Below are 24,541 nucleotides of genomic sequence, written 5' to 3'. Positions count from 1 at the left end.
TTGGGAAATGTGTACTATAAGTGCACGAAAAGCACTGGATGATACTATATTTGGTATTAGTTGAAAGAATAGAGATAAAATTCTGAAATTTGATATTTAGATTACTGATGGTATCTGTATTTGAGATTTGGCGGTGGTTCCGAAATACGTCCTATATTTTTACGAAAAGTACTAAATTTGGTATTGGGTGAAGGAAAAGGGCTGAAATCCGCAAATTTCATTTATTGAGTCTCTGTTGGAATTTATTGAGGTCTCTGTTGGAATCTGGAATTGAAATATGGAGATGGTTTTGGAAATGTGTACTATAATTGTACGAGAACTACTAAAAAGTACTAAGTTTGCTATCGGGTAATTGAGCTTAAATCCTTAAATTGATATTGAGGTAACTATAAGGGCCTGTGGTTGCATGTACTATAATTTATCGTAAAGTTTTAAGTTTTGTATTGGGCGAAGGGAGAGAGCTGGTATCCCGAAATTGGATATGGAGGCATCTGTTGGTTGTGCGAATTTTTTCCACAGAAGAACATAAGTTAGATTTTTCAGGATTTTTAACAGTACTCAGCCATATGGCTACAGGGGGTATATATCATTTGATACGTCCAAAACTTGTCTCATCGAAATACCGGTTTTATACCCTGTATCACTTGGACTAAAACCGTTTCAGGACATTTGGAGTCGCTTTAGCGATGTCCGTCTGTCTGGCTGGTTTGTGCAATAGCTCTCAAAGGGGGTTCAAATTTTGTACATCGTAATATTATTATCAAACTTAGATCGAGTTCGGAGATGGACAATATTGGTTCACTCCTTCTGGTACCTCCCCCAGAAATAGTGACATTTTTCAAAAAAAAAAAAAAAAAAAAAAAAAAAAAATATTACACGGAAAGGATAATCCGATTTTGTTTCAACTTTGGAAATCTTAATATTTGCATCAGAGATAGGTCAGGTGATAAAATGCACAATATCGGTCCACTCCGTCAAAAAACTCTCCCACAAGGGTCAACATGTTGAGAAATTATATAATTATCTTCAAATTACACACATCACAATATTTTTATTAATATAAGGTCTGGTGTGAAGATAGAATGCATCAATTCACTTCTTCTGGTACCTCTCCCACAAAGGATCTAAATTTAGAATACCCATAAATCTCATAAAACGTGAAATTAGCATCTGATTCCATTCAGACTTGTCACATCTCAATATTTCCATCAACAGAAGAGCTGTTATAAATATGATAGAGATCGGACCATTCCTTATGGTACCTCCCTCACAAAGGGTCAAAGTTTTGCATAACCAAAACGATTATAAAATCCGAAATGAGCATCCGTTCTCTTCTTATTTCATACGTCCCATTATTTCTACCAACACAAGATATGCTGTGAAGATGGAATGCATTGGTCCACTCCTTCTGGTACCTCCCCCACAAAGAATCAAAATTTTGAATACCCAAGAAGATCATAGAACACGAAATTAATATGCGATTCCATTCAGATTTGGCACATCTAAATATTTCCATCAACGAAAGATTTGTTATAAAGATGTTAGAGATCGGACCATTTCTTCTGGTAAAAAAAAGATCAAGGTTTTGAATAACCAAAAGGATTACGAAATCCGAAATAAGCTTACGGTTCTCTTTATACTTCACACATCCCATTATTTTTACCAACACAAGATATGCTGTGAAGACGGTCTACTCCTTCTGGTACCTCACCTACAAAGGGAAATAATTTTGAATATACTTAAAGCTCATAAAACGCGAAATTAACATCCGATTCCTTTTACACTTGGTACATCTCAATATTTCCATCAACACAATATATTTTATAAAAATGGTAGAGATCGGACCGTTTCTTCTGGTAACTCCCTCACATAGGGTGCAAGATTTTGAAAAACAAAACGCTCAAAGACAGCGAAATAAGCATCCAACTCTCTTCAAATCTTACATAGGCAAACATTTTTGTTAACGCAAGATCTGTTGAGAAAATGATATATATTTGCGAAGTGCTTCTGGTTTCTCCCCAACAAAGGATCACAATTTTCAATACTTTTATCTGTCATAACTTGCGAGACAAGTCAGCGATTCTTTACCACTTCCTATATCTTAATATTTCTCTCAACCAGAAACCTGGGATGAAACTGGAATTTATGATTTCGATTTCTTGCAATTTTGCTCATACCAATATTTTTATCTGTATTAGATGAAGTATGAAAATGGAATACTTCGGTCGTTTTGTAAAAATTATCACATATCTCACATAAAATAAAGGAAGTAACCAATATAGTCCGAACCTCGTACAATATGTTTATAATATTTATTTAGGTCCGACAAGAAATGGACCATTCTTTCGGAATCTACTACATAGAATATGTTTAAATAATCGAACATTGACTGAGGGTATAGATCTGCCGGCAAAACCGATTGATAATTTTATAACTTGTTTATACTCTCTTTAATTTAATCCTTTTAAAATCCAATAACCTTTTTTTGTTCTTTGAAGAGTTTGTTATAGTCTAAGTCCTTTGCTAAATAGCTTTAATTTTCTTATGACCCACTGTAAAAGATGTTATATCAACTGATGGGCATTACTGTCCACCATTTGCGAACATCAATTTTCAATATCGCCACAACGGTAATTAAATCATTTATGAGACTCTCACAATTTATCTAGAGTGTCGTCTCAATGGTTGCAATGTGTGTTCGCCAGACATCAAACAAAAGACTTAAGACACAAACATTGTGTGTGTGTGAGAGAGAGGGAGGGAGAGAGAGAGAAATTCAATCGATCATCAATCAGCTGTAATTTCTTTTAACTTTCAGCGATTATTAACATTCTTGACATTTTCCACGATATACATTTCACTAAGTATGTGTGTGCTCGTGTGTGTGTGTGAGAGCTTTTTCTCAATTAATGCCATGACATTACAAATCAGCCGATTGTTAAGAACCAGTCATTAATTTTCTAATTGTCAAATAATTCATGTTGCCAATAGAGAGCTAGTCAGCCAGCCAGACAGACAGTGAGCCATCCAGCGAGCCCGTCTGGCACACAAGTGTGCAGCTATTGGATTTTCTCTAATGCTACTCATTTGGTTATGGATATGCCATTGAGTGGCCTGTCATTGCGTTTTTGCGCCTTTCTTTTTTTTGCCAGGGTGTTCGATGCTTCCTCGCCAAGGCTTATCTTTGCCAGCCATGGTCTCATCGTCATCATCATCGCCATCGTCAACTTGGTTGTGGTCTTGGCTGTTGTTTTTATGGCCGTTGTTTTAAATGTGAAACCATTAGTTTTTATATGGACTTAAATGCATCCATATTGTGTCTCCTACGAAAAAAACGGTTGGCAGTTGGAAGCCATAACCATGTGGCTGTGGCAACAATTCAATTACAATTTAGTTTTTCACACTTGCCATACGATTTTCAACACCTTTGGAATTTCACATATAACTGCCAAAAGCGTCTATTTGTAAAGGCTGATTTGAATCTCACGATGCCGGGCAGTCGGATGGAGACGACGAAAATTGCATGAGTGCCGTCGTTGCAGTTCCGATGCCCAAAACGTTCAATGACAAAACAACTATGGAGGAGTCACCAAAAAGGCCATTTATTATGGCACTGCCACTGACGCATTCGCATCTATGGCCAACCTCCGACTTCCAGCTATTACTACTGCTGATTGCTAACATAACATTGTGTTTTTCCTTGTTGCTGTTTGCCGGTTGTCCGTTTCGTGTTTTATTTCGAGGAGATGTCGATTCCAATGTCTGAACAAACACGAAACTTTGTATGTGAGACTCCTCACACGGATCATCCGAATTGTTCGAATGGCTGGCTGGCTGGCTTGTGTTTTTTTTGTTGTTTTTGGTATGGAAACGCGATCTTTAGGTTTCATATTAATACCCTTTCGCGTTTTACAAGCAACACGACATTACTACATACAAGAGAACAACAACAACCGAACATTACCGCCACTGATATGCTGAAGCCAAAAAAAAAACATGGAAAAATATATATGTACATATATAAGTACACATATCGACTTTAGCAGGACAAGATGTAAAACAAAAACAGCAACAAGTCAAGTCAAGATCTCCAACGAATACGAAAAAACGCAATCCTTTTTATCCAATCCCCTCTTGGCAGAAAAATGCCTACTCTCCAAAGGAGTTAAATCCAAGGCGACGCCATCCATCTATCCACCACTCTAGCCACAGTCCCAGTATCTCCCGCTGCAGTGCCGTAAATGAGTCGATGGCTCGTTGGCCTTAACAATCAGATAAAAATACTTCACACACGATTAGGAATTTTTAATTAAAATATTTTGTTGTTGTTGGTGCTGTTGCAGTGTGTGTGTCTGTGTTTCTTTTTTCTCTTCCTGTCCTCATCCATTGGGTCTTTCATCTGCTTTCCCGTTGAGTTCTTAAAGATTTGCTTAATTTTGTTTTCGTTAACTTTTTTTTTTCGAGAAAACGATCTGTTACGAAGGTATTTTTCGCATTCGCAGACACACAGACGCTTACGTACACATATATAGAGATATTTATGCTACAGAACTATTTATGCGAGGGGAGGTGATAAATGAGTTCGAGAGAAGGCACATGACCGTATGAGATGGAGAGGGAGTTTTTGACAGGATATTTGATGAACTAATTAAGGTTTCATTGCTTCCAACAGAGAAGAGAGAAAAATGCCTTCAAGGACCTTCAATCGTGGATTCTTTAAAGGATTTTTCAAGGGCCAACAGACCAATAAGCGTGGAATTTTAAAGAAACACTTTTCAAGGACCAACAGACCAATAAGCGTGGATTTTAGAGATACACTTTTCAAGGACCAACAAACCAATAAGCGCGGATTTTTAAAGAAACACTTTTCAAGGACCAACCGACCAATAGGCGTGGATTTTTTAAAGAAACACTTTTCAAGGACCAACCGGCCAATAAGCATGGATTTTACAACAACAACTTTTCAAGGACCAACCGGCCAATAAGCATGGATTTTTAAACAACAACTTTTCAAGGACCAACCGGCCAATAAGCGTGGATTTTTAAACAACAACTTTTCAAGGACCAACCGGCCAATAAGCGTGGATTTTTAAACAACAACTTTTCAAGGACCAACCGGCCAATAAGCGTGGATTTTTAAAGAAACACTTTTCAAGGACCAACATACCAATAAGCCTGGATTTTTAAAGAAACACTTTTCAAGGACCAACAGACCAATAAGCGTGGATTTTTAAAGAAGCACTTTTCAAGGACCAAGAGACCAATAAGCGTGGATTTTTAAAGAATATTTTTTCAAGGACCAAGAGGACAATAAGCGTGGATTTTTAAAGAAACACTTTTCAAGGACCAACAGACCAATAAGCGTGGATTTTTAAAGAAACAATTTTCAAGGACCAATAGACCAATAAGCGTGGATTTTTAAAGACTCACTTTTCAAGGACTAACAGACCAATAAGCGTGGATTTTTTAAAGAAGCTCTTTTCGAGGACCAACAGACCAATAAACGTGGATTTTTAAAGAAGCACTTTTCGAGGACCAACAGACCAATAAACGTGGATTTTTAAGGAAGCACTTTTCAAGGACCAACAGACCTATAAACGTGGATTTTTAAAGAAGCACTTTTCAAGGACCAACAGACCTATAAACGTGGATTTTTAAAGAAGTACTTTTCAAGGACCAACAGACCAATAAGCATTGATTTTTAAAGAAGCACTTTTCAAGGACCAACTGTCCAAGAAACGAGGATTTTTAAAGAAACACTTTTCAAGGACCAACAGACCAATAAGCGTGGATTTTTAAAGAAACACTTTTCAAGGACCAACAGACCAATAAGCGTGGATTTTTAAAGAAACACTTTTCAAGGACCAACAGACCCATAAGCGTTGATTTTTTAAAGAAACACTTTTCAAGGACCAACAGACCAATAAACGTGGATTTTTATAGAAACACTTTTCAAGGACCAACAGACCCATAAGCGTTGATTTTTTAAAGAAACACTTTTCAAGGACCAACAGACCAATAAACGTGGATTTTTATAGAAACACTTTTCAAGGACCAACAGACCAATTAGCGTGGATTTTTAAAGAAACACTTTTCAAGGACCAACAGACCAATAAGCATGGATTTTTTAAAGAAACACTTTTCAAGGACCAACAGACCCATAAGCGTTGATTTTTTAAAGAAACATCTTTCAAGGACCAACAGACCCATAAGCGTTGATTTTTAAAGAAACACTTTTCAAGGAAAAACAGACCAATAAGCGTGGATTTTTTAAAGAAACTCTTTTCAAGGACCAACTGACCAATAAGCGTGTATTTTTTAAAAAACTCTTTTCAAGGACCAACAGACCAATAAGCGTGGATTTTTTAAAGAAACTCTTTTCAAGGACCAACAGACCAATAAGCGTGGATTTTTAAAGAAACACTTTTCAAGGACCAACAGACCAAAAAGCGTGGATTTTTTAAAGAAACACTTTTCAAGGACCAACAGACCAAAAAGCGTGGATTTTTTAAAGAAACACTTTTCAAGGTCCAACCGGCCAATAATCCACGAATTTTAAAGAAACACTTTTCAAGGACCAACAGACCAAAAAGCGTGGATTTTTTAAAGAAACACTTTTCAAGGTCCAACCGGCCAATAATCCACGAATTTTAAGAAACACTTTTCAAGGACCAACCGACCAATAATCCACGAATTTTCAAGAATGGTTTTAAAAGGACCAACCGACCAATAATCCACGAATTTTCAAGAATGGTTTTAAAAGGACCAAACGACCAATAATCCACGAATTTTCAAGAATGTTTTTTCAAGGACCAACCGACCAAACAGACCAATAAACGTGGATTTTTAAAGAAGCACTTTTCGAGGACCAACAGACCAATAAACGTGGATTTTTAAGGAAGCACTTTTCAAGGACCAACAGACCTATAAACGTGGATTTTTAAAGAAGCACTTTTCAAGGACCAACAGACCTATAAACGTGGATTTTTAAAGAAGTACTTTTCAAGGACCAACAGACCAATAAGCATTGATTTTTAAAGAAGCACTTTTCAAGGACCAACTGTCCAAGAAACGTGGATTTTTAAAGAAACACTTTTCAAGGACCAACAGACCAATAAGCGTGGATTTTTAAAGAAACACTTTTCAAGGACCAACAGACCAATAAGCGTGGATTTTTAAAGAAACACTTTTCAAGGACCAACAGACCCATAAGCGTTGATTTTTTAAAGAAACACTTTTCAAGGACCAACAGACCAATAAACGTGGATTTTTATAGAAACACTTTTCAAGGACCAACAGACCCATAAGCGTTGATTTTTTAAAGAAACACTTTTCAAGGACCAACAGACCAATAAACGTGGATTTTTATAGAAACACTTTTCAAGGACCAACAGACCAATTAGCGTGGATTTTTAAAGAAGCACTTTTCAAGGACCAACAGACCAATAAGCATGGATTTTTTAAAGAAACACTTTTCAAGGACCAACAGACCCATAAGCGTTGATTTTTAAAGAAACATCTTTCAAGGACCAACAGACCCATAAGCGTTGATTTTTTAAAGAAACACTTTTCAAGGAAAAACAGACCAATAAGCGTGGATTTTTTAAAGAAACTCTTTTCAAGGACCAACTGACCAATAAGCGTGTATTTTTTAAAAAAACTCTTTTCAAGGACCAACAGACCAATAAGCGTGGATTTTTTAAAGAAACTCTTTTCAAGGACCAACAGACCAATAAGCGTGGATTTTTAAAGAAACACTTTTCAAGGACCAACAGACCAAAAGCGTGGATTTTTTAAAGAAACACTTTTCAAGGACCAACAGACCAAAAAGCGTGGATTTTTAAAGAAACACTTTTCAAGGACCAACAGACCAAAAAGCGTGGATTTTTTAAAGAAACACTTTTCAAGGTCCAACCGGCCAATAATCCACGAATTTTAAAGAAACACTTTTCAAGGACCAACCGACCAATAATCCACGAATTTTCAAGAATGGTTTTAAAAGGACCAACCGACCAATAATCCACGAATTTTCAAGAATGGTTTTAAAAGGACCAAACGACCAATAATCCACGAATTTTCAAGAATGTTTTTTCAAGGACCAACCGACCAAACAGACCAATAAACGTGGATTTTTAAAGAAGCACTTTTCGAGGACCAACAGACCAATAAACGTGGATTTTTAAGGAAGCACTTTTCAAGGACCAACAGACCTATAAACGTGGATTTTTAAAGAAGCACTTTTCAAGGACCAACAGACCTATAAACGTGGATTTTTAAAGAAGTACTTTTCAAGGACCAACAGACCAATAAGTATTGATTTTTAAAGAAGCACTTTTCAAGGACCAACTGTCCAAGAAACGTGGATTTTTAAAGAAACACTTTTCAAGGACCAACAGACCAATAAGCGTGGATTTTTAAAGAAACACTTTTCAAGGACCAACAGACCAATAAGCGTGGATTTTTAAAGAAACACTTTTCAAGGACCAACAGACCCATAAGCGTTGATTTTTTAAAGAAACACTTTCAAGGACCAACAGACCAATAAACGTGGATTTTTATAGAAACACTTTTCAAGGACCAACAGACCCATAAGCGTTGATTTTTTAAAGAAACACTTTTCAAGGACCAACAGACCAATAAACGTGGATTTTTATAGAAACACTTTTCAAGGACCAACAGACCAATTAGCGTGGATTTTTAAAGAAGCACTTTTCAAGGACCAACAGACCAATAAGCATGGATTTTTTAAAGAAACACTTTTCAAGGACCAACAGACCCATAAGCGTTGATTTTTTAAAGAAACATCTTTCAAGGACCAACAGACCCATAAGCGTTGATTTTTTAAAGAAACACTTTTCAAGGAAAAACAGACCAATAAGCGTGGATTTTTTAAAGAAACTCTTTTCAAGGACCAACTGACCAATAAGCGTGTATTTTTTAAAAAAACTCTTTTCAAGGACCAACAGACCAATAAGCGTGGATTTTTTAAAGAAACTCTTTTCAAGGACCAACAGACCAATAAGCGTGGATTTTTAAAGAAACACTTTTCAAGGACCAACAGACCAAAAAGCGTGGATTTTTTAAAGAAACACTTTTCAAGGACCAACAGACCAAAAAGCGTGGATTTTTTAAAGAAACACTTTTCAAGGTCCAACCGGCCAATAATCCACGAATTTTAAAGAAACACTTTTCAAGGACCAACCGACCAATAATCCACGAATTTTCAAGAATGGTTTTAAAAGGACCAACCGACCAATAATCCACGAATTTTCAAGAATGGTTTTAAAAGGACCAAACGACCAATAATCCACGAATTTTCAAGAATGTTTTTTCAAGGACCAACCGACCAAACAGACCAATAAACGTGGATTTTTAAAGAAGCACTTTTTCGAGGACCAACAGACCAATAAACGTGGATTTTTAAAGAAGCACTTTTCAAGGACCAACAGACCAATAAACGTGGATTTTTAAAGAAGCACTTTTCAAGGACCAACAGACCAATAAACGTGGATTTTTAAAGAAGCACTTTTCGAGGACCAACAGACCAATAAACGTGGATTTTTAAAGAAGCACTTTTCAAGGACCAACAGACAAATAAGCGTGGATTTTTAAAGAAGCACTTTTCAAGGACCATCAGACAAATAAGCGTGGATTTTTAAAGAAGCACTTTTCAGGACCATCGGACAAATAAGCGTGGATTTTTAAAGAAGCACTTTTCAAGGACCATCAGACAAATAAGCGTGGATTTTTAAAGAAGCACTTTTCAAGGACCATCAGACAATAAGCGTGGATTTTTAAAGAAGCACTTTTCAAGGACCATCAGACAAATAAGCGTGGATTTTTAAAGAAGCACTTTTCAAGGACCATCAGACAAATAAGCGTGGATTTTTAAAGAAGCACTTTTCAAGGACCATCAGACAAATAAGCGTGGATTTTAAAGAAGCACTTTTCAAGGACCATCAGACAAATAAGCGTGGATTTTTAAAGAAGCACTTTTCAAGGACCATCAGACAAATAAGCGTGGATTTTTAAAGAAGCACTTTTCAAGGACCATCAGACAAATAAGCGTGGATTTTTAAAGAAGCACTTTTCAAGGACCATCAGACAAATAAGCGTGGATTTTTAAAGAAGCACTTTTCAAGGACCATCAGACAAATAAGCGTGGATTTTTTAAAGAAGCACTTTTCAAGGACCATCAGACAAATAAGCGTGGATTTTTAAAGAAGCACTTTTCAAGGACCATCAGACAAATAAGCGTGGATTTTTAAAGAAGCACTTTTCAAGGACCATCAGACAAATAAGCGTGGATTTTTAAAGAAGCACTTTTCAAGGACCAATAAGGACAAAAAAGGGATAAGAAGCACTTTTCAAGGACCATCAGACAAATAAGCGTGGATTTTTAAAGAAGCACTTTTCAAGGACCATCAGACAAATAAGCGTGGATTTTTAAAGAAGCACTTTTCAAGGACCATCAGACAAATAAGCGTGGATTTTTAAAGAAGCACTTTTCAAGGACCATCAGACAAATAAGCGTGGATTTTTACAGAAGCACTTTTCAAGGACCATCAGACAAATAAGCGTGGATTTTTAAAGAAGCACTTTTCAAAGACCAACAATTTTTCAAAGACCAACCTACTAATAAACCACGAATTTTCAAGAATGGTTTTTCCAGGACTATTTTTTTAAGAAAAAAAAATCGAAGACCAATCGACTAATAATCTACAATTTTTCAAGAATTGTTTTTCAAGGATCGATTTTTTCAACAATAGTTTTCCGAAGCTGTGACAAATTATGTTATTAAAATTCTTCCGAAACTTTCATTTACACCCCTCTCATTAATTAGACTTTCAAAATTGATACACCCGAACTTACAAATAACCAAAAATACCCTTTTCGCAATTATACAAGAAGTGCAACCTGCTGCTAAAGCATCGGTTCTTCCAACATTCGCAATGCAGCTCATCACCGGGTCCAACTAAATGAACAAGCAGACATACCAACCGACAGAAATGCCAAACACCAAGACAAGCCAGCATTTAGTAATGCCAAAACCAATGCAGCCGAAAAAAACGAATCAATGGAAATGAACATGCGAAACTTTTCATTTTCGAACAGATGAGTTCTGGGCTTTTGCGAGAATCCCAGGTATGGCAAAAAAAAAAAAAAAATCGAACACTTCAAACGACTCACACGCAGTGTAAAATACAGCGTAAGCAACACAACTACCACTACAACAATGCAACGCCATATCATGAGCCACATACGATGCTTCGTTCTAAAGGATATCATCGAATGAAAATAACATTCGCTTTCGTGCCCAAACAAACTCATTGAAAACGTCGTTCTTGCTTTCTTATGGCCAAATGAGTGCAGCCATGGCGGCACAAGAAGCCGAAGAAAAAGCATACAGCAAACTGCAACACATATCAACCTGCCACCAGCTGAAGCTGGTCTGATGTGTGTTGCCAATATCCAACAACGATGCAGTAGTAACCCAGTCCGCACAGCCAGCCAGCAAGCCATGGTAACTCAAACACCAACAATCGGCAGCAGGGGCAACATTTACAGCAGCCGTCTTCATGAGCCCGCACACTCACACACACACCAACACACAGCGTTCAAGATAGGCGTTTACTTCATTGAGTCTTAGGCCATTCCATTGCATATTCTTAGCCTTGGCTTAACTTAATACGTTTAAAGTTAACTTAATATAATTTAAGAACCTCATCGATTTTCTGGTATCTGTCTATATCTAAATAAATGTCGGTCCGTCCATTCGTTTGTCTGTCTGTCTGTTGATTCGCATACGAAACGAATGTGTATTTGAATATTTTTTTATATCTGCGTGTTTAGCAGACTTTAAGACGAAGCATTTTTTTGCGGGTCCATGTCTTCAATATGCATGTGAAAGATTCCAAGTTGATCAGTGGTTCTTGGATTTGTTTAACTGACACCACACCAAGTTGGAAGGAGGTGATCGAGAGCGGTGTTGCCATTTTGGGATGCCTAAGAAGAAAAGTGGTCGGAAAAGTTGGAACATGTGCAAAATGTGGATTTCTTTTAGAAGATTTCAGGGTCTTCAACAAGAAGTAAAGCCTTCTTATAGAGGAGATTTTTTAAGAAGAGAGAGATTTTTAATAGACCACCGAATTTTATACAGAAGACCGCATTTTACGCATTTCCTCGCAGAAGTGGCGATGAAATTATTTTTCATAGAAGTCCAAAATGTCTCCTCTCACCAAAAACCATAGGTTATTCTCTTACAGGAGATTATATGGTAATTTCTCAGATATGACGATGAGGTGCTCTCTCATAGAAGACCATGAGGTCTTCTTTCATAGAAGACCATGAGGCCTTCTTTTATAGAGGACCCTGTGGTCCTTTTTTATAGAAAACAACAAGGTCTTTCCCACAGAAGTCCATGGGTTCTTCCCGAATTGAAAACTACAAGAAATTCTCTTAGAGATGACGATGAGAGTCTCTCTCATTGAAGACAAAGAGGTCTTCTCTCATAGAAGACAAGGAGGTTTTCTCTCATAGAAGACAGAGAGGTCTTCTTTCATAGTAGACCAGGAAGTCTTCTCCCACAGAAGACCATGGGTCCTTCCCGAATTGAATACCATAAGGTATTCTCTCAGAGATGACGATAATGGTCTCTCTCATAGAAGGCAGAGAGGTCTTCTCTTAGAGAGTTCTTCTCTCATAGAAGACATAGAGGTCTTCTGCGATAAAAGACATAGAGGTCTTCTCCCCTAGAAGACGGAGAGGTCTTCTCCCTTAGAAGACAATTATGTCTTCTCTCACATATTCTCTCAGATATTCTCTTCTCTTTTCTTGGAAGACAACGATATGTTATTTAATAGAAGACCCTGAGGTCTTCAGAAGAAGATAAGAAGGTTCTCCCTCTCTCAACAAAAACATGAGTTCTTCTCTCATAGAAGAAGGAGAGGTCTTCTCTCATAGAAGACAGAGAGATCTTCTCCCATAGAAGACAGATAGGTCTTCTCTCATAAAGGACCATGAGGTCTTTTATCATAGAAAACCATAGGTTCTTTCTTTTTTTTGAATAACATAATTTATTCTGTCAAAAATTACTATGAGGTCTCTCTTCTAGAGGACAGAGACGTTTTTCTCATAGAAGACAGAGAGGTCTTCCTCATAGAAGACAGAGAGGTTTTTCTCATAGAAGACAGAGAAGGAGAGAGGGAGATTTCTCTCATAGAAGACTATAAGGTCTTCTCCTATCGAAGACCATGTGGATCAGAAAGGGCTTTTTTATAATACCCAGAGTTTTTGTCTCTTGGCCATATTTATTTAAAATAAATAGCACAACGGCAACGCTGCTCTGTCTGACAGCATCAACATTTTACCAAGACAACTTGTATCGCCAACATTTGCGATTTGTGCAGCATAATTCTTCGACATAAATGAACATTTATGTGGAGCTATTTAGTGATTTTGTACGAACCAAACAACATTTGATAAAACGAAAAAAAATCACCACAAGTACCAACAATAAGTGGCAGTTAGGAAATTATTTAATTTTGGCTCGCCTCCCTAGCCATCTTTGCAGAGGCGCTGTTATGAACGCAATCATCGATGGTAGTAGTAGCCGCATAAGAACAACCATTGATCGACATTTAGAAGTGAATTACAAGTAATGTTATTTTCATTTTCTGCCACTCTTCCTCGTCGTTGTTGTTATTGTTGCTGTTGTCCGAAATAATTTTGTTTTAAATTATTGACTCGAGTAGGTGGTGTATACAAATTAAACAAGTAATTGCGCAATAACTTCTCTCTCTCTCTCTGGGAACAGAACCAAAAGACTGAAGACAGCAACGTGCAAAAGAAACAATGTTTTTGAAATGAGCGAAAATTATGGGGTTTGAATGGAAATCAAATAAGAATGGGGGTTGAATTATATATATAAGATTGGAAGGGAGTTTGGAATACTTCGAAAGAATTTGTTTGGAAAGCATTTGTAGTTTTTTTTTTTTGCAGATATGGTTAAGGTTTGGCCCAGAATCCAAGTTTTTTTTCGATTTTCACCTACAAACCGATAACTATCGAATGCATTTGGAATTATCCACAGCCCAGATTGACTATGAAATTATAAGAAAATTTAAATGTTTGCAGTGAAATGATAAGAATATCGGAGCGAATTTTAAAAAAATGACAAATTTGTCGAAAATAGAAAAGATTGTTTATAAAGCGAAAATTTTTGATATTTTTTAATGGTACGTTCTGAGTATACAAATTTCTATTGTTCAGAGACACACCATGAAATTTGATCTAGAATATTTCCTTCTTTAATACTTTGTCCAAAAAATGAAGAATTAAGGGAGATATTGACTCAGAATAGAAACGTCTTAAATTCGCAGCAAAAAGCGCAAACACACAATTTTCACTTGTAATATATAATTTTTGAATGTAATTTTCTTAAAAACTATAAAATCTAGCTATACGGTTTATTCCGAGATTTATAGTGAAATTTTAATAAGAATATTTCTTCTTTTGACATTTTCTGTTTAAAATGGAATTTTAGGTATCTTTCAGGCATCATTTCGAAAAAAGTCCAAGAAAAAAATTGATAAAAAAAATTAAGGAATATTTTCGATTTTTTTTGGGAATAATGATGCTACTATTTTTTTGGCAGACAGTAGAAATGGAGATTTTGTTTCTTTAGTGACTCGCAGTGAAATCTGATGAAGAGTATTTTTAGTTTTTAACCACATTCTTCCAAAATGATACTTTGTAGGAGAATTATGCATAAGATCATATAAAGTTCGGTTTAAACTCCGAAAAGTGTTTACAATATTTATGGATTCCTGGCGTTTAGATACAATTCGGATATTATATGTATTCTTGAACCAATCGTAGAATTTTGTAACAAACTATCTAGTGCTCTCTACTACGTCAGCGAAAAGTCCAAATTAAAATTTTAGATTCGTTTCAAAGTTCGCATTAGGGCATTTCATTACTCAAAATCCATAAATTGTACAGTTTAACAATTTTTTTCAATCGAAACTTAATATATCGTACTGATTTTTCCGATTTTCAAGGTTTTACATATTTTTTATTTTTTTCCTTTTTCAGAAATATTCCCGGAATAATAGAAAAATCTTCAATTTTACACCAAAAAGTTTTAACAACACAGACCTGAATATCAATTTGAGCATTCCAACCATACCATTAGTACCATAGTACTTTTCGTACAAATATAGGACTCATTTCCAAACCACTGACAAATCTCCAAAACTGATGCCATCAGTAATCTAAGTATCAAAATTTAGAATTGTATTCCTATCCCTTCATCCAATACCAAATTTAGTACTATTAAGTACTTTTCGCGCATATATGTAGTACCTATTTGAAAAACCACCACCAGATACCAACAGAGACCTCAATATAAAATTTCAGATTTGCAGCCCTATCCCTTCACCCAATACTAAATTTAGTATCACTTAGTACTTTTCGTACAATTATATTATACCCTTGTAAAACCATCTTAATATGTAGCCTACACATGCACAAATCTCAGATTTTAAGCACGATCGCCCAATATCTAATTGTTCCAAATATAGTACTATTTAGCACTTTTCCACTCCCACCTCAAAAATTTAGTCTCAGATACCAAAAATTATCTAAATATCCAATTTAAAAATTCTACCTATATCGCTTCAGCCAATACCAAATATAGTACCATTTAGTACTTTTTTATAAAATTATGCTACACATTTCCAAAACCTCCTCTATATGTCAGGGCTACACATGAACAGCGATCCTAATACTGAACTTTCAACTTTCAGATTTCAAGCAGCATCTGTTTACACAGTACCAAACTGTATCAAAGATAGGTCTATTAAGTACTTTTCGTACACTTGTAGTACACATTTCCATATCCACCTCTTTATCATAAAACTAGTGACCCAAATACAAATTTTCAAAATGTCCTCTCCACCTCCTTACTCTGAACTGAATTGTTCAAATGTAGACACTAATCTTAAAGTGTTGCTTCGCTTGGCCGAAAGTGGTGAACTTCAGAATTTCGTTTTCTCCGATGAGAAAACATTCGTTGTCCAGCAGTTTGTAAAAAAACAAAATTATCGTATTTACTTGCCATAGAGGTCAGCTGAAAATGTGCACCTTCGGTTGGCCACTAGAAGTCAAGCGCCGGGCATGGTGATTGTGTGGGCCGTGGCATCAGAATAAATACCGAATATTATTGCGAAAATATTCTGGAGGATGTAGAAAGGCCTTGGGCACGCAAACATTTTGGCCGCAGACCTTGGTCATTGCAACAGGACTCAGCACCATCGCACTCTGCACGAGTCACCCACGAATCGTTACAAAATGAGGTTCTTCGCTTCATTTCCAGCGCACAATGGCCACCAAAATCTCCGGATACCAATCTGTTGGACTATTGTGTCCGGAGTACTTTGGAAAGCAAGGTTGGCACTAAAAAGTACCAAAGTGTCGATCACCTCAAGAAAGCGCTTCGCCGGGAATGGGCCAATATACCGCAGAGCAATATTCGGGCAGCGTGCGATGGTTTCATTGGCAGTTTGAAGGCCATAATTCGTGCCAAAGGTGATCAATTCGGCATTTTTGCTTTCAATCAATAAAATTAAAAAAAAGTAAAAATTATGGCGTTTTACTTTCATGCAGTTTTTTTATCTCGCCCTGCATTTGTACGACTAGTACAAAATGTCACTTAATTTGGTATTGAGTGAAAGAAGAGGACTGATTTCCTGAAATTTGATATTGAGGTCAATTTCAAGACATCAAGTCTTGAAATGTGTGGTTTTGGAACTGAGTACTGAAATGTTTCAAATTTGGTATTTGAAGTTCGTAATGGATACTACAGCCCATGACAGAAAATTGTTTGTGCAGGTCCATTTCTTCGTATAGCCCCCATATAACGATACCTCCCGATATTCAAAATTTCGTTGATGATAGCCACATTATTCACCGGAATTGTTTCAAATTTGGTATTTGAAGTTCGAAATGGATACAACAGCCCATGACAGAAAATTGTCTGTGCAGGTCCACGTCTTCGTATAGCCCTCATATAGCTGTACCTCCCAATATTCGATATTTTGATGATTTTAGCTTCATTATTCACCGGAATTGTTTCAAATTTGGTATTTGAAGTTTGTAATGGATACTACAGCCTATGACAGAAAAGTGTTTGTGCAGGTCCACGTTTCGATATAGCCACATAACCTCCCTGTATTCGGCATTTTGATGATTTTAGCTACATTATTCACCGATTTTTTTTTTTCAAGTTTCACATTTGAATATTGTAATGGCTTATGACAAAAATTGCCTTTGCGTATAGACCCTAAAATAATGGCAACATTCGGTTTTTTTTAAGATTTTAACAGAATTTTTAACGGATTTTATTTTTTTGAAAATTTGCAAAATTCGTTCCAAATGTTGGAGAGTATTCAAAGTTCGGCCCGGCGGAACTTACAGCTATTTTTACCTGTTTATCTTTTAATATTTAATCGAATTTAGACGCATGGGGAGTTTTCGAAACCTACGTGGTGATATATTTCATTCCGCAAACCTTCTCTTTCCAATTTCTTAAATCCGCATTCGTTTGAAATTGTGCAAAGTTGAAACCTCGGACACTGATCCAAAATATTCCAAATCTCCAAAAATTTGTTTTCAATTTTTTTTTATAAAATAGCTATTTTTTCTACTTCTAATCTTCCGTTATAATCCTCTGCACGGGAAAGCTGGTCAACAACAATTCGGTAGTTCTTCTTTACATCTTCACCCTAACTAATTGCCATCATTATTAACTGTCAATTTTTCTACGCCATTTAGCCAATGAATAAATTTCCTACCGTAATTGGCCAGTAGTCTCCTTCTTCTTCTTCTTATTTTTTATTTATTTGAAATATTCATGTAATTTGTCTTCAGCGGATTGTTCGGATACCCGAAATTCATCGATTATCTTTATTAATGCCTGCTTTTAATGTTTCAATATCACATCTGCATATCAAAGCTATAGTTCAACAACAACAGATCTAAGCGGAAGATACTCGTGTGGAGCACACACACAAATACACACACATTTGGTCTCCTCTAAGCCCACAATTTAAAAAGCAATTTTTCATTGTTATCTATGCAAATGTGTGTGTTGTTTTTTTTTTTTGGTATTTCATTTTTGCCATCCTAGATGTGGTAGCCAAATCTGTGGTAACTAACCTGGGATATTTTTTTTTTAAATTAACTATGACATGACAAATACGGGTTGAATAGATTTTTATCAAACATTATTGATATTTGAATAAGCGTTGTGTATGCGAGTCTGGCCATCGTCTCTCGACTCGTCGCGTTACATTTATGGTTAAGAGATTTCATTTCTGCGATAAAATCACCAGTTAAACAAGTGCGAAATTTTTTCGGTTAACAAAATTAAAATTAATGATGGCGGGTAAAGTAAATTGGATTGCTTTGATAATGGTTAGGATTGAAAATATTGCTCGAGTTCGGTGACTAGTTAATCTGATAAATGAAAAAAAAAACTGGCTAGATCACCAATCAAATGAAGTTGTTTGCACATGGACCAAGTTTGTGTCTTAAGTCTTTTGTATGGTGTGAACATTTTTTGAGATTTTGACTGGTTTTCCAATTGCAGATTTAAATTCGCACGTCTTTTTAAAGTCCTCTAATGATACAGTGAAGATTAAATTGTATTTAAACTACTCAATATTCGAAGGTATATTAAAAAAGTGAAATATATTAATATATTGATATCGGATAAAAAATAATCGGAAATTAATTTATATGAAACTTAGCGCCGAAATTAAAATAATGACAATTTACCGATAAATAAGTAAAAAAGCTGTAAGTTCGGCCGGGCCGAACTTTGACTACCCTCTACCATTTGGAACGAATTTGGCAATTTTCAAATAAAATCAGTTAAAAATTCTATTAAATACCGAATGTAGCCGTTATATTAGGGTCTATACGACGATGTGAACCTGCATAGTCAACTTTTGTCATAAGTCATTACAATATTCAAATGCAGAACTTGAAAACAAAATTCGTTGAATAATGTAGCTAAAATCATCAATATACCGAATATAGGGAGGTTATGTGGGGGCTATAGCCAAACGTGGACCTGCACAGACAATTTTCTGTCGTAGGCTGTAGTATTCATTACGAACTTCAAATACCAAATTTAAAACAATTTCGGTGAATAATGTCGCTTCAATCATCAAAATACCGAATATCGGGAGGTACAGTTATAAGGGGGTTATACGAAGACGTAGACCTGCACAGACAATTTTCTGTCTTAGGCTGTAGTATCCATTACGAACTTTAAATACCACATTTGAAACAATTCCGGTGAATAAATTCGCTAAAATCATCCAAATACCGAATATCGGGAGGTACCTTTATATGGGGGCTATACGAAGACGTGGACCTGCACAGACAATCTCCTGTCATAGGCTGTAGTATCCATTGCGAACTTCAAGTACCAAATTTAAAAGAATTCCGATGGATATTGTCGCAAAAATGATCAAAATACCGAATATCGGGAGGTACCACTATAAGGGGGCTATACCAAAACGTGGACCTACATGGTCCATTTTCAATACCAAAAGTCCTGCAGATATAACATACATTTGAGCAAAATTTTATCAATCTACTTCAATTCGTTCGGAAGCTAGAGTGATTTCCACAGACGGACAGACGGATAGACGGACATCGCTAAATCGACATAGAATATATATACTTTGTGGGGTCTAAAATGTGTATTTCGAGGTGTTACAAACGGAATGACAATACTATGGTGGAGGGTATAAAAAGTTAAATAAACTAATATATTGGTATCGGATAAAAAATGATCGGAAATTAATTTATCCGAAAATTTGGCGTCAAAATTAAAATAATGACAATTTTGCTCATTGCAGATCGCAGAATCTAAAAAACAATGCTTTTGTATATGGAGCAAAAAGAAACATCATATGAAAGACAACGGACAATGTTCTCACACACCGTCAGGTCAGTCGCTCAAATATGACCATTTAAGAAATAAGCAGGGAAGACCATGAAGTCTTCAAATACAGAAGACCATAATTTTTCTCTCATAAAAGACAATAAGGTCTTCTCTTATAGTGGACCTATAAGTGTCAGAGACATTATGTCTACCCGGATCTCATGGAAGGATAGAAGATCACAATGCTAATTACTGTTGATCGACTGCCTGAATGTCTGACATAATGACCTAGACCAAACGGCTTAAGCTGGAATCTTGAAATTTTGGATGAGGGTTACTCTTGGTTCGAAAGTGTCAAATAAGGCTAGTTTCATGGAAATTCGTACTAGAACGGTACAATACACTTATGGAATGTACGATGGATGTAGCAAAGGGTTTTTGGATATTCGTACAAGAGGATATTCGTTCGTCTAGAGCTAAAAACTTGAAATTTTCAATGGGAAATAAGGTAAAATAATAACGTCGACGTAAGGATGTAGTTATGGAAGTGTGAATTCGAAGGTAGAATCTTGAAAATTTGGGCGAGAGTCACTCCTGGTCCGAAGGTGTCCGATAAGGCTGGGTTTTTTTTTGGAAATTAGTTATTTGTACGAAAAGTACTAAAAGGCACTAAATATGGTACCCTTTGTATTTGATGAAACAGTGGAGCTAGAATTCTTGAAGGCAGGGTTTTTTGGCAATTAGTAATTCGTACAAAAAGTAATAAAAGGTACTAAATATGGTACCCTTTATATTTGACGGAACAGTGGAACTAGAATTCTTAAATTTGGAATGATGGTCCCTGATGATGGTTGATGGAGGTTGGTTGTAACAAAGGACTTTTGGAAATTCTCATTCGAAAAGTCTACGAAAAGTACTAAAATGTACTACATTTGGTACCACATTTCGTATCATGCGAACGGTTAGAGCTAAAAACTTGAAATATGGAATTAGAATCAAGGTTGAGGAGTAGGGTCGATGCAGACGGGTACTTTTCGAAGTGTGTACTCATGTACACGAAAAGTACTAAACGGTACTATATTTGGTACAATTTGATTTTGGAGGAACGGAAGAAGCTGGAATCCTGACTGGAAAACCACAAATGGCTATCGGTAGAGCACTCCAGCATTTAAATGTGAATAAATTTTTTGTGTATCGTACCATTGCTCGTTACCGTGATACTAGTAGCTTAGCCCGACGCCAAGGAAGTGGACGAAAGAAAACAGCAACATCAGCAGAAATGGTTCGACAAGTAAAGAAGCGACTGGATCGAAACCCGCGTCGCAGTGGCCGAAAAATGGCTCGTGGGCTGAACATATCGCAAATATTGAAAAATGAGCTCGGGGTAAAGCCATTGAAATTCCAAAAAAGTGCAAGATCTTACACCGCAACAGAAAGAAAATAGGCCGAACGTGGTGAACTGCCGAATTCGTTGTCCAGCAGTTTGTAAACAAACAAAATGAGCGTGTTTCTTGCCAAAGAGGTCAGCTGAAAGTGTGTACCCTCGGTTGACTGCTAGAACAAAAGCGCCGGCCATGGTGATGGTGTGGGCCGTCGTAACAGTCGATGGTCGCTCTCCGCTCGTATTAATCGACCGTGGCATCAGAATAAATGCCAAATATTATCGCGAAAATATTCTGGAGGGTGTATTAAAGCCTTGGGCAAGCAAACATTTTGTTCGCAGACCTTGGACAATCCAACAGGACTCAGCACGCGCCACCCAAGAATGGTTACAAAATGAAATTCCTCGCTTCTTTTCCAGCGCACAATGGCCACCAAAATCTCCGGATACTAATCCGTCAGACCATTGTGTCTGTAGTATTTTGGAAAGCAAGTTTGACACTAAAAAATACCAAAGTGTCGATCACCTTAAGCAAGCGGTTCGACGGGAATGGGCCAAAACACCACAGAGCAACATTCGGTTAGCGTGTGACGGTTTCATTGGCCATTTGAAGGCCATAATTCGTGCCGAAGGAGACTAATTCGAATATATCTAAACTTATTCTAAAATTTGACGCTATTTTCGACATTTCTGGCTTGCATTCAATGAAATTAAAAAAAAAAAACATGTACAAATAATGGCGTTTGACTGTGTTTCAGTTATTTTTTTTAATCTCACCCTGTATAACGTTATTTCTCGATATTTGGTATTTTGACGATTTTAGCGACATTATTCACCGGAATTGTTTCAAATTTCGTGGTTGAAGCTCGGGATCGTTACAACAGGTTATGACAAAAAATTACTTATGACGGACCACGTCTTTTTATAGCCCCCCATATAAGTGGTTTCAGTTGAGAGGTATTTTTGTAAGGATTGTTTTGAAATTTTCAAGTTCCTTCAAAATGTTGGGGGGTATTAAAAGTTCGGCTCGGCTGAACTTAGCCGCTGTTTTACTTGCGTATCTCTACCTTCATAATCTGCTGGATTTTCCCGGTAATGGTTGGACAAAATTGAAATTTCAAAAATTTTAAATTATTTGAAGTTGTGGGAAAATTTCATCAATTTTGATTTCAATTTAGTATTTCAAGTTTCTTCTTCTTAGGCGGAACAATTTTCAAAATATTTTAATATTTTCCATTTTCTATGTGAGGATTTTTGTAAGAATTCAATGAACGAGCTAAGGAAGAAAAACTGATTATCTAAACCTCCAAAGATGCCACAACCAATTTTCAGTTGCATGTAACATCTTTAGCAAAGGTTTTGTGCTACGCCCGATCTTTCACTTTCCATTGTGAGCGAGCGAGTCTTATCATCACGATCTTAATGTGTTGTATATTTTTAGCAGCCTTAAGTTTTATCCTTTTAGCACATATTAATTAAAATTGTTTATTCAAGCGAATCTAAAGCTAATGTATGCTAGTCAAAGGGAAGAGAAAAAACAAGACAAGTCAGCTAAAACCGACTACGAAGAAAAAGTGCCCCTTTTTCAGTCAGTAGTTAGCAGCAAAAAGCCAAGTTCTTTAAATTTTCTAAATTAACAAAGCATGTTAAACCAGGATTCTAGTTTTCGAAATCATTTTTTGTTTTCAGCCTGGCTTTGGCGAGGGAATCTTAATGTTCGGATGATGTTAACCCGACTTATGATTAATGTTTGGCCAATGGATGGTTTGTAATGTTACTGGGCTGGTTTTTGTTTCGTTGTATGTCCGTCTATCTTTCTCTCTTTAATGCTGTTCAATGAGATGCTGGCAGCAGGAAGTTTGCTGTTGTTGCTTGGTGTTGGTGTTGGAGTTTGGTGTGTTGTTGCCGTTCATGTAACTGGCAACAAGCACTTGTTCGTCTACAACAGTTTTCATTATGAGTCGTTTTTTTGTTGTTCGCTTCGCCTTAAACTGCCTGCGCTTCATATTTTTTGTATTTCTGTTCTTTTTTTGCTGTTGATATTCTTCATGTGGACCAAGAGTTTATTATACACTTGTTGCAGATTATGCTTTATAATGTTACTTGTTGTAAACGATGTCCAGCATCACAAGGTGAAAGAACATTCTGTCTGTCTGTCCGGTCTACGTCCATGTTCTGTTGGTTTAAAGGAATTTAAAGTTTCTTTTATTCCAGTTTTTCCAAAGCGTTTCTTTAGCATTGTTTTGTTAAGCGCTTAACATTTATGCGGTTTTTTTCTCCTGTTCGTCTTTTTTTTGGAATTTGTCTGCACTTAAAAGCTTATGTAGTAGTAGTTTTGTAGGCCTTTCGCTCAGTTACTTACCTGTCCAGCCAGAAGGGCATTCACATGTAAAATCACCATCACCATCTAGACATATACCACCATTGCGGCAGGGATTTGGTGAACATTCATTAAGATCTAGAAAATGGTAGGAAGAAGAAAAAAAGAAGCATAAGTAGCAGAAATCACAAGTAGTAGAAGATGCTGGTACAGCATAAAAATAAATGAATTGCAGACTAAGCTAAATGTAATAATTTTTTCTCTCGTTCTTGGGAGATTTAAAGATAGCACCTTAATTAGTATTGGGGCAAAATGCAATATTGTCAGTTTACTGGAGGTGGAGTTTGAAATGGGAGGGGGAAGAAAACAGAAAGGAAGGATTTGGGGAGAGATCATTTTGTACTAAGCTTTCAACTTTATATGTTTGACCTTGGACTATTTTAAGATATACGCGGGCAAGTATCCGTCACTATGTTAGCGTAAATTTCACCAAAAAATTTTAGATTCATTCCAAGAGTGCCTTTTTGGTACTCAAAATTTACAATTTGTTCTGTTCTTATCTATCAAATTTCAAGATTATAGTTCTATTCCTTCACCAAGCAACACATTGTTTAATTTTTGTACAAATTTAAGACGCGTTTCCCCCTCCATCTCCAAATCTCAACCTCAGATACTTTAGTATCACATTTCGGAATTTCATCTCTGTAATTTCCCCTATTATCAAATTCAGTACCATTTAGTACAATTATAGTACTCATTTCCGAAACTACTTCCATATCTTAACTCCAGCCACCAACAGAGGCCTAAACATCGAATTTCCGCTCTAACCCTTATGCCATATTTAAGGCTATTTAGTACTTTTCGTACAAACGTAGGACTC

The 24,541-nt window shown here is 36.4% G+C and overlaps 1 protein-coding gene across 1 annotated transcript in view; it reads right to left on the bottom strand.

The window, feature by feature from the left end:
* LOC101890303 (protein serrate) overlaps positions 1–24,541 on the bottom strand; it is a 95,629-nt gene that overhangs the window by 3,026 nt on the left and 68,062 nt on the right. The window contains exon 13 of the mRNA XM_011292343.3: positions 23,704–23,799. Coding sequence (XP_011290645.3) covers positions 23,704–23,799 — 96 coding nt within the window. The remainder of the gene's footprint in view (positions 1–23,703; positions 23,800–24,541) is intronic.

Source organism: Musca domestica, unplaced genomic scaffold (genome assembly GCF_030504385.1).
Source record: "Musca domestica strain aabys unplaced genomic scaffold, Musca_domestica.polishedcontigs.V.1.1 33, whole genome shotgun sequence".
Lineage (NCBI taxonomy): Eukaryota > Metazoa > Arthropoda > Insecta > Diptera > Muscidae > Musca > Musca domestica.
This window is presented reverse-complemented; position numbering and strand designations above follow the sequence as displayed.